The sequence below is a fragment of the Manduca sexta genome, unplaced genomic scaffold, assembly GCF_014839805.1.
Source record: "Manduca sexta isolate Smith_Timp_Sample1 unplaced genomic scaffold, JHU_Msex_v1.0 HiC_scaffold_2994, whole genome shotgun sequence".
Classification (NCBI taxonomy): domain Eukaryota; kingdom Metazoa; phylum Arthropoda; class Insecta; order Lepidoptera; family Sphingidae; genus Manduca; species Manduca sexta.
Window position 1 is genome coordinate 5445 of NW_023594015.1, and position 12087 is coordinate 17531.

The 12087-nt window shown below is 33.8% G+C and overlaps 1 protein-coding gene across 1 annotated transcript; it reads right to left on the reverse strand.

The window, feature by feature from the left end:
• Positions 1–4925: 4925 nt before the first annotated feature.
• LOC115455665 (required for meiotic nuclear division protein 1 homolog) lies at positions 4926–12081 on the reverse strand (the record flags this gene model as incomplete). Its single annotated transcript, XM_037446425.1, is given in 10 exon segments — positions 4926–5037; positions 7666–7814; positions 8517–8672; positions 8941–9067; positions 9410–9487; positions 10117–10194; positions 11003–11037; positions 11039–11159; positions 11736–11886; positions 11889–12081. Coding segments are annotated over 10 exon segments (1200 nt in total), but the record flags the coding sequence as incomplete, so codon positions are not given.
• Between the last annotated feature and the right edge of the window lie 6 nt (positions 12082–12087).

A 12087-nucleotide genomic window follows, 5' to 3' on the forward strand; every position in this document is an offset into this window, starting at 1 on the left:
TATGCCTTTATAAAACATCTATTAAAACTTACACTTTTATTTGTAAAACGCAAGAACGTGATCGATGCAATCCGCTTCTAACAAGCTTAGAAATCTTCAAGGCGACCTACAATCAGCAGTGGACTTACAAAGGCTTAAAAAGACGAAAAATAGGCAGTTTTATGCTAAAGAAAAAATAGTATCATAAGGATTAATAACTGAGAAGTCTCCGTAAGAATTTTGAAGTCTTACAAAGGCTGTGTTGTGTACAAAAGGTCTAAACACTCTCTCATGTTGATTAGGCTCTTGACCAAACAGCGTTACACCTACAATGCTTATAATCTGACCGTTCGTAAACAGACAAATCTCTTACAAGGGGACGAATTATGCGAATTGCCACTTACACATAATACGACCGTGTATATCAGAATTAAGTGGCGTGCAAGAGATTTGAGGTCGCTGTATGCTGTGACGTGTCCGCCTCACTGGACGGTGAAATTTGTAATATACTGCCCGTTGTGGCGAGGGTGACTTTTGAGCTTGTATATTGGGAAAATTGGCTTGTGTTGGTGTTTATGAATTGGGTTCTATAACGAAGAGCATTTGTGATTTTATTGCATGGGAAATATGCTTTTATTTGCACGTATCTTAGTAAATATTTCATTATGCATTAGAATTCCAGTTCATCCACGTTTAGATCCTTATTTACCCATAGGTATACCTAGGACACAGCGTGAAGTTTGCATTTCAAGATAATTATATTCTTACATGGAAATTCATGAGAAAATTTTAAATCTTGGTGAAGAAATAACAGTGTATTTTTGGTTCTGGACAGCCCATGAGTGACTTCAAGATAACATTTGTCTATCAAACTTAATCTAAGAATTTTCAATCACGTAAACACGTTAGTCATAGCTGAAAACTAAAAACTGACTCGTCACGCGACGTGATTCAGATATGAGTCACGTGGCTCTGATTTCAGCGGGCATGAACTAGACGGTCGCGTGTTCAACTCAATAAACAACTTCAGTAAGTAACTCGAAGACAGCCAATTGGTTTAGTGATATTAAATACAAGTAGATTTTTTTATCGTGGCTCAGCAAAGGTGCCTGACTGCACCTGGTGTTAAATGAAGCTTTGAAGTGGTATGAGGAATTAGGTATTGGACCTTTGTTTTGTATTAGCTAAGAATTGCAATTTGCAGCCTCAGGGGCAAATGAGCAAAATCGGGCAGTAGCCCCTTAAGAGATGAGAAAGAATTAGCTGATTGGGGGTAGTGCGTAAATCTAGAGATTAGGGCATCCAAACGAAAAACTCTTCCGCATGAGCGTAGTTTCCGTATGTCTAGGCGGTACAGTCCAGACCAGGGGGCCTCCGCACCATCACCAACGTCCTTTTTAGCACTGGTTTGCAATGAGGCATTTTTTACTACTGGGTCCTTGGCTACGCTGTATTGGGGCCGTATAGATGCAACTCAATTTTGTTCTAAAGTGCGATATCAGTTGAGATGCTGTCAAATTAAACGCAATATTTAAGGTCCTCGCTATTTACTAAAATGAAACATCAAAAATGTGCATTAAATAACATTCATATTCATTTAAACAACAAATTTAGTCCATCTTAAAAGTTGTAAAATCAACCAATTGTTATTCAAACAAATTTTATTTCGTAAGGTCTGCGACACAGCCCTCTCCCCTCTTCCCTGGCTACCTCCATTCCTCTACCCTTTTATAACAAAGCTTTTCGCGCAAAAAGCAACCTACATTGTTTGTACAAAGGACATAGTAGTATACATTGAGGTCAGCGCACGTCGCACACATCCGGCCACGACACGCGTGCGACACGACACGCGACGCTCACGACGCGTATTAAACGTTCCAACAGGTACAGTAAAACGGTACGTGATAAATAGGACAACACTTTCTATTGTCTTCACTTCGATTAACATCAGGTGTAATAAAGCCACACTGCCAAGCTTATATACATATATTTATATTAAATAAAACACTTACAAGTTTATGCTCTAACATACATAACATAACATCACGCATTTTATCCCCGAAGGGGTATGCAGAGGCGCAACTAGGGCACCCACTTTTCGCCAAGTATGTTCCGTCCCATGATGTGATAGGGGGCGAGCCTATCGCCATATCGGGCACAAATTCCAGACTCCGGGCTGATACTGAGCAGAAAAACCCAAATATCACTTTGCCCGACCCGGGATTCGAACCCAGGACCTCAGAGCGCTATTGTACCGGACGTGCAATACAACTACGCCACCGAGGCAGGCATGCTCTAACATTATTTACCAAAATAAAAATGTACTGTAATGTATAATGTACTCAGTAGATAACGGTGTTGTGTAATTATTATATTTGTATTCTATTGTTTTCATTCAGTCTTATTACACAATTATTTGTTATCCCAAATAAAATGAAATGCACACACGTTTAGTCCAAAAGCTCTCATTCTTCGCGATGTATTCCGTCCTGTGATATGATAGAGGCGAGCCCATCGCCATATCTCACACACAGACTGCTACTGCGCGGCAAAACTAATACAACTTTGCCCGACCAGGAATTCTAACCCGGGACCTCGGAGCAGTGTCTTATGGGGCACACAATAAAACGCCATAGGTGTGATTAATTTCATTTACGTCTTTTATAAAGGTTGAGCTGACCGACACCGTTTAGTTAGTTTCTAAATATTTGAAAGTACTCTATGCTGGTTAGTAATTATTGGATATTTAATTAATGGTAATTATCTGTATTAAGCTCATTTTATTTGTTTCAATGTAGAAATCTCTGGAACTAACTAAGTACTTCCCTCAATTCTTGAACTAACAATTTTCCTTTAACAGTTTTTATATTCCCGTGAAAATCATAACCATACCAAAATTCCTTCAACCCACACGTCTGCAACAACATGAACTTATAAAAAATATATTTACACCCTGTTCTCCATATCTTACTTCATGGGCCGGCATATTTACAACAATCTTAAATCACGACATTTCACAAAGCTACTCACTATGCTATACCATAAAAAAAACTGTATATCTTTCATCAAAATATAAAGCCAGTTCTACCCTGGAGCCGCATCGAGGTCGACACATCCGACACGACAGGCCGCTCGCGACACAGCGCTGCGCAAAGGCCTTTGTTCCCCCACAATGGTTTTCCGTTTATTTTCCTACCGACCGTGCATTTCACGTCGTTTTTTTCCATGTCAATGGAAATGCTTTATAATGTACAAAAATATCTGCTAGGATTTTTTTAAAATAATACACAGGGTGTCCCAGAAAGTAGTGTCAAGCGGAGGTCCAGAGATAGAACACCCCTTGGGGTATCCGAATCACCCCATGTATGTTCCGCGATTTTTCATAGTTTTCGATATGTGAATATTTTTCTAAATTTTGAGACTTTTCGATTTGAACGATTAAATGTTTTCTTTTTAAAAAAGTAGAAGACTTGTTCGAGATTTTTTGATTGCAACATAAGTTTCATTAGTTGTGCTTTTTTGCTAAAAACAATCGTAACTTTAATGAAAATTATGAAAATGTTGGTGTAAAGTGAAAAACTTACGTTCTATGAATTATAACTTAAATTATTAAAAAACTAAACAGGTGACTTCGTGGTTCTAAGGTAGGTCACAAACTTTTCCAGACTCTTAACTTACATATTCATAAAAAAAAACATAGTCTTTCATGGGGGCTATTTCGGCTAAACTCAGCCTTAAAAGATAGCAAGGTGGAAAATTCTTAAAATTTGCCATTAGATTACAATTTTTTTTTTAACTTCTCATCACTCCTAAGGTTAATTAGTTTTTGAACTAACCGAAAATAACTGCAAGAAGAAGACTGCCCCCATGTTGAACTATGTTTTTTAATGAATATGTAAGTTGAGAGTCTGGAGAAGTTTTTGACCTACATTAGAACCACGAAGTCACCCGTTTAGTTTTTTAATTTAAAGAAGAAAATTTAAGTTATAATACATAGAACGTAAGTTTTTCACTTTACACTAACATTTTCATAATTTTCATTAAAGTTACGAAGCTGATTGTTTTTAGCAAAAAAGTATAACTAATGAAAATTTAGTTGCAATAAAAAAATCTCGAATAAGTCTTCAACTTTTTAATAAAAAAATATTTAATCGTTCAAATCGAAAATTCTCAAAAATTCAGAAAAATATTCATAACTCAAAGTATGAAAAATCGCGGAACATACGTGGGGGTGATTCGGATACCCCAAGGGATGTTCTATCTCTGGACCTCCGCTTGACACTATTTTCTGGGACATCCCTGTATAATTAATTTTAGTGTCTCGTATGAAAGCCTAGTGTTCGACTTGTCTATTCCTTCTGGTAAGCATGCAAACACTATGGCTTTACAAGATTTTAATAAAAATAAAACAAACAAAACTGAATTAATAATTTATTTAAATTAAACACCGATGCCTTAACGACAATAATTATGATAATCATAAAAATCCACTTTAAAAATAAGTTATATGTTTTTCACTCTAGTGGAAAAGGAAAGTATCTAATAAGAGATATAGCATGCACGATTACCACAATGACGTCACCGACATTACAATGCGGACGTGGGAGAGAGACAGAGAGATATAACCAATACGCGTCTAATTATTACTCTCAACAATAATTATATGTCTCACTCCAATTTTGACGATATTTTCACAGGATTGCTATTCCATAATTTTAATGTAATGCAAATATTATAATATACGAAATCAAACTTAAGATGAACCAAAAAAATTTAATAGACCTATATAAAAGTATAGAAGGCAATTTTGAACCCTGTAGTTAAGGACAGATTATCATCTTATAAAACTCCTCCAGAGCAGGCGTTAGTACTGCGTTTTGTGGGTCAAACCCCACAGTATTCATCGAACCACTAAATGGATCTAACTTCGCATCCTCGTATGTCCTTCACGAGCTAAGTGTCGATAATGGATAGATCCTGGGTATGCTCTCTTCTACGTCGCTGAAGAAAGCCGGCTGGTGGCTCGGGTAACGGCGGTGATCGGTACGTAACAAGTTCCTATTGGAAAAAGATTTTTTGAGAATTCATGTTTGAAAATCGCTGTTGTATGCATTTTTTTCTCTGTGCATATGAAACAGTTGAAATTTGAAAGTCATTTAATTATTGGAGACTTTTTTCATATGTATTTGTGGATTCCTCTGTTCCATTAATTGGTCTGTAATTTTAGTTTCAATAAAAAAAACTGTAAAATGCTCATTAAGTACTGACATGTATGCTAAAATTTATAAAAATATCATCATATTTCTTAGAATTTAATTACTTACTCCCATACCAGTATTTTATTATATATGTTTTAAAGGTTAGAAACTATTTATATAACTACTACAATAGAAGGCTTTGGGTTACTTGGTTAGCAAAGACTTGGGTTAAAATAAATTACATACAAATTACTTTGCTGATATATTTATTTATATAAAAAATAATTAGATTTATTCTAAAACATAATATAATCTTACAAAAATAACTATATAACTAAACTAAAATTATTAAAGCACATAAATAGAAAGTGTGTCAAAAAGCATGGCACTATCGTATTAAAAAAACAAGCATACATATAAACTTTAACAGCGCCTTGTTGATATAATTGTTTTGCCTTTTTATCCTTATTACTAAATATATCCAAACATGTTTATTTAATAAGTAGATAAGCCAGGGGAAAAGAACGATATTATACTTGACCTTCTACAGAAAACAGATAGGTATTTAGAGGGGGATCATTGTGGCAAATGACCCCCCACACAGTACAACAAATATACACAAGCACAAATAGTTTATTACATAAATACAAACGTTTAATGTAATTTTTAATAACATTACATACTATGATCAAAAATATTTTTTAATCTATCTTTGTCTCACGCCTCAAAATTATTGACGAATTAAAATTTTTAACAATAAACATTACTCTAAGAATTTTTCTTATATATTAATTATTTAATCATAAATTTTGGCAAGAAAAGCGTATGTATTATAGATTTAAACTTTTTATTGTATATAATATATTTCTGTGTTATATGAATTTTGCACATGTATGACAAAATTATAAAAGTGGATTTGTAAATAACAGCTACTCTGATTTAAGAGAAATAGGTCAACCTATTTTATCACAGATTATGAAGTTTTCAGAGGGACGACAGTAACCTAACTCGACATTTTTAAATATGTTTAAAATTTTATTATTTTACTTAGATATTTACTTGAAATAATAATGCTTCGAAAATGCAATTATTACCATATTTTAACACTTACTTTATGTACTCTCAAAACATAATTGTATTAAACAAAAAATAAGATGTTTTTTTTATGAAAATAGTTCCCAATCTCTTAGAACATTTAATCACCTTATTCTATAATAAACATTAACCACTAAAGAATTCGTACACAATAACATATACATAACAATAACTACAAAATATAATCGATATTACGAAATTCGAAAACACTGAAATTGTATGAGCAACGAAAAGGATTGTCTGTTAATTTATTATATGACTAAAAATAGCTCAAGTGATTACAATACATTTTCATAGAGTATATTTTTTAAGTATTACTCCAGGGATTAATAATAACAAGGGAGATTACAAAAAAATAGTCCAGTTGTAATACAAAATAATGCACGAAATGCCGAAGTAACAATGACTTGTACAATAATCAGTGTCTTCGAATATCTCACTACTTCCAAACTAATTCAGTCTACTGTTTCATTTAAAATATATTACATACATATAATCCTTATATATACATGACATGTATTATATAACGCAATCCAAACATTTCCACATTAACAACAGATACAATATGTAATAAAATATGTAAATTTCCAACAGACATTGCCCGGTACACAACTACAATATAATAACTCTGACTAAACATTATGTAAGTCTAATTTATTTTTATACTACATGACATTATGGTATATCGATACTCGGTATCAATGGGCAAAATTAATAATTGATCGATATGTGCAGATCGACTTTGAAAATAAACCAATCAAAACAATATTTTTTTATAGGGGCACAGTAGTGACCCCACTGAAGTTGATGGTAAATAGAGTGGGTCCAATAGAAAGTCGACTGACGAGAGATAATAACCTCTTGACAGTCGACACAATTATGCCGGCCTGTTGGAACCGGACATACACAGGCTGATCCCGGAATGCGACACACTTACGTGAGCCACTATGGCGGGTTTTAACAACTTCTGTCCGGTGATCGCTATCCGGGCGGATATAAAATATATCCTACCACCATCGAAATTCGATTGAAAGTGATTTGAGCGTTACCATCAAACAATAATGTCATTTCTGCCATGGATATGAATTATTTATTTCGACAATAAATCTACTTATTAATGCTTAATTACCAACACCTCCAATCAGTTACCACAGAAATCATTCATTTCGTCAAAAATAACTAAACAAATTCATAATATCAAATCACCTATATACGAAAGTTTAATTCAAATATTTAACTATAATCTAAAAGTAAACTTATTTAATTGAAATCAGTAAAGAAATATTTTGGTACGGATACGAATATAGGTGATTTGAATGTTTGCATTTGTTTTTGAGTCTGACTACCCATTTCCATTGCCTAATGTTCTACCACGGTGTCTCGATCGACATACCTCTCGAAGATGTGAAGCAGCTCGAAGCATACCTCAGCCAGGATCAGCGCTATGATCATCCATTCCAGGCGGATGTGGTGCCTGTCTTGCGCCCATGATGATAGTAACTCTAAAAGCTCCACGCAGTGGCCTAACCGTTCGTTTAATACCTGACGGAAATTAGAGAATATTAATAGTTACTGTAGAGGTTGGGAATGTTGAGTAATACCTAGATTGTAATAATAACAAATTAGTAGACAAACTGAATTAACAAAGGCGCACATCGCTTTTATATGACAGACATGGCGTGACACCGCGTTCCCGCACAACTACGCACGTGTTACTCAGATATCTGCGCAAGTGCGTGTGTGTCTACAGTTAACATACGAACGTATTTCAAAAGAGTATTGTTAAAGAAAAGAAGAAAAATATAAGTCAAAATAAATAACTAACAATTTTATAGCCCTTTAGAATTCTAACTAAACCCATAGTCTAGATGTAAAATCGCTTTAAATCTTGTTTTGTAAGCCAATGTTCTTCCTCAACTCAAGGTGGTAGCTCAAGGTCCATTTTCATACATTTTGTTTCGGCTTTAATCTGGGTAACTAAACAAGTATTGGCAAAATAAGAATTTAAATTCACGTCTAGTTAGTGATTAGTTCTCGCAGTTGAAAGAAAAACGTAAAAATAATTAATAATCATTTTTCGGCCTTTAAAATTTAATATGACGAAAATTTTAAAGGCAATATCCATGATTGACCCAGCACAAAATATCTACAAATGCTATATTGCTTAACAACTTCTATCTACCCAAACTGTTGAAAACTTTACTTCTAAAACCATGTTTTGTCGATACTTTTAAAGTGACATACCCTGGTCCTCCTAGATATGGTGAAGTATGCGAGGGTGTTAGAGTAGAGCCTCTCGAGCTCCTCTTCCTCCCAGTAGAAGTCTGGTGTATCCAACATGTCCGATTCAACGTTCAATCTGTGTCGGAGAGAGAACAACTCGCCTAGTTTGCGGACTACCTGTGAAAGATTAGAGTTCATAATATAAGAAATATTTTGACAAAAACACTACTTCGCACCCGGAAGCAAGATGTATCTAAAAACTTGGTTACGAATAAGTCACATGATCTAAACTTTAGATCCTTAAGTTTCTTAATGTTAATAAAAGTTGATCGAATTAGAATATCACTGGAATATATTTACTTACCCAAAATCCTTAAATCTGAAACCTCCTATAATGATGAAATCTAGTAAATTCAGGTGGTAAGTTATTTTAGAAACAGCTTACCTCCTTTTTATCGACATGAGCGGCCCCCTCCTTCTCCATGGAGGCGGTGTGGTACCGCACGGAGGACGCCAGCGCCTCCAGCCGCGCCTCCCACGCGCCCAGCCGCGCCGACTGCACCATCGCGTGACTAAACATTAAATAGTTTAAAGTGTGCTTATTTATTTGATACAGTGCAGTTAAAGACGACAGTTAATATAGCTGTACATGTCGTCTCTTATTGACTATATTATTCATATTTGTAATGATGAATAAAAGTATATTAATATTCAGGACAATCTAAAAAGATATAGAAATATTTGTTTTATCTACAGAAATGTAATGAACAATTAGTGTAAAAAAATATATACATAAATAAAAATACTGGTAATTATGACCCCCCACAAGTTTCACATTGAATCCGCGCCTGGATGTATCCACTCGGTGAGAAATAAAGAATATAGGTAGGTAGGTATTTAACTTAATTTTTTACCTGAATGTATATCTTTCCAAAGAGTTATCCCTTTCGGGCACCATCACAAAACATGACTCTTGGAGATGACACTTCTTACTGCAAACAAACAAAAATTGCTCACTTTTAATAGCAAACAATCATTTTACAGAGTGTACTTCGCACATCTGTAAAAAGAAAATGCTAAGTTTATATTGAAAAGTAACGACAAGCCATACTCTGCCTCAATCCTTGATTTTGGCATATGTTGACAACAGAGTGAATTTCCTATGTTGGTTTTTGTACATTATTTTAAATGAAAGAGAAAATAACACGTAAAAAAAATTCATTTGTGACATCAGCATCAAAATAGATTGTAGTTATTCATATATTTCAAATATTGTTCTGAAAAAAAGCAGAAGCGCGTTGGGTTTATCGCGCTTTCTCTTTCTCAAGCACGCTGCATTACAGCCGGTGTCACAAAGAGGTCACAGTTTGCTACTACTCTTATTTGAAAGCTACCCCTTCTACCAAAATTCAAAGCTTTATAACTTATTTAGCACTGCATGGATTTTGAAAATTCTTTTTCCGTTATATTTAGGATGAGGTACATTATTGATAAATGTATTAAAAAAAATAGTGAATTACCTTATTGCCCATTTACCAGATAGACATTTTGTGGCATTCCTCATGCCTGGTTCAAGATGTCCCCCTCTACATTTTGGTTATGTAATTATCTAAGTACTTACACATTTGGTTGATAGAAGTATGTCATCACTTCTCTCTCCTTCTCTACAACTTCTCTTGGATAACTTTCGATCTCATATCTAAATGAAAAATATACAACTTAATTCACTATAATAAGAACCAAAATTATAAAAAAAACAGTTTGAATTATTGTTGTAATGATTAATCATATGCGGCCCACAATAGAATTTAATTTTATTTACTTTAAGGAAATATACAGAACTATATTACTTACAAGTTCATTTTATTTCTGATTTCTATGTATGTACAAAATGTTTATTCTTTGTTACATATATTCAAAAGAACTGAACATTAATTTAAATTAAATTGAGATTGGGGACTCAGAACTCAAAAGAACTTAAGGCGATACCTCAAGGTCAATATTCAAAAAATCATGGATATTTCGGCCTTTAAAATTTAATATGACGAAAAAGGCCGAAATATCCATGATTATTAATTATTTTACGTTTTTCTTTCAACTGCGAGAACTAATCACTAACTAGACGTGAATTTAAATTCTTTACTTGCCAATACTTGTTTAGTTACCCAGATTAAAGCAGAAACAAAATGTATGAAAATGGACCTTGAGGTATCGCCTTAAGACAATTATTTACATTTCATCTTTATTATGATAACCACATGTAAAATATTACAAATGCACAAAATAATTTCTGGTTTTATATTTAAAACAGCTATCAATACCCTGGTTTAATGCCTTATAAATCCTTTTCAGTTCCCCATTTCCAAACTAGCTCTGTAACATTCATTTATAAGATAGTGACAACTTATAATCAGGCCATACTCCAAACTATTTCTATATATTCTATCCTGTTAAAAAAAATTACTTAGCCATATTAAGGCTCTGCTAAATGTATTAAAAATACTCACGGTTTCAGAAATGCCAACACATTGCTAGCTTCCAACTTCGGTACAGTTCCAGAACACAACAGCTCCTTCCCTGAAGAATATTATCTCCCTGGGTTCAGAGCCAATTGTGTACACTGCATTTGCTACCAAAACATCACCTACTTCATGGGCTTTCAACCTGGAAATTGCACAGGAGTTATATACCATTATTTTTTAACAGTACATATACAACTCTTTACTATTTTGCTGTCATAAGGAAAAGGATGTTTCTTCGTAAAATGTTAAATACATCTGTTTACTGATTATAATAAAAAATCTGAAAATTTTAATGGTGAAGATTTGTAATTAGCATAGGACTATATTTTGTGTTTAACCTCTACTGATGTTATTTATCTGTGAATCTTCCTAAAAATAAATAGATAAATAAAAGATAGTTTTATTCACACATTTGTAAACATAAGAAAACTTTAAATATGTCTTTAAGTTCTTTAACATTTTTATAAAATGTGTTTACACAGCTACACATTTTATCTAGCGAAGATGTATAACATTTGGCAATTAATTGTTATTGTTGCATCATTCCTCTAAACTTAAAATATATTGAAAATTACATAAGCCATTAAAATATCCTATAAATTACACTAATAAATACCGGTAATATTGCCATTAATAAAATAATTTCAATTTATTATTGCAAAACATTATTGCAATGAACACAAGAAATTAATGATTAATAAAATATTATGAACCTTACGTTCCAGGCTCGTACAGTTTCTGCTGCACCAACGCCTCCTTCAAACTCTTCAGATCGTAGCAATCAGCGGTGCAATACGCTAGAGTCAAATAATGACCCTCTTTCTGACTTAGGTCCTCAGCTACCGCTTTTTTATGAACTATCTTCTTTTCAACGGTATTGTGGCGTTATCCAACGCTACTGTTGGTTGTATCGAATCGCTAGAGTAGTTTCTTGTTACTAAATGCTGGAAAATGCGAAATATATTACTATTTGAATAGTTTAATTTGATTTTCGGAGGCGCTACTCCGTGCAGAAAAGACTTCGTAGCAGCACCCCGCAAGGAAGGTAACACAAGTCTTGATAAATATAC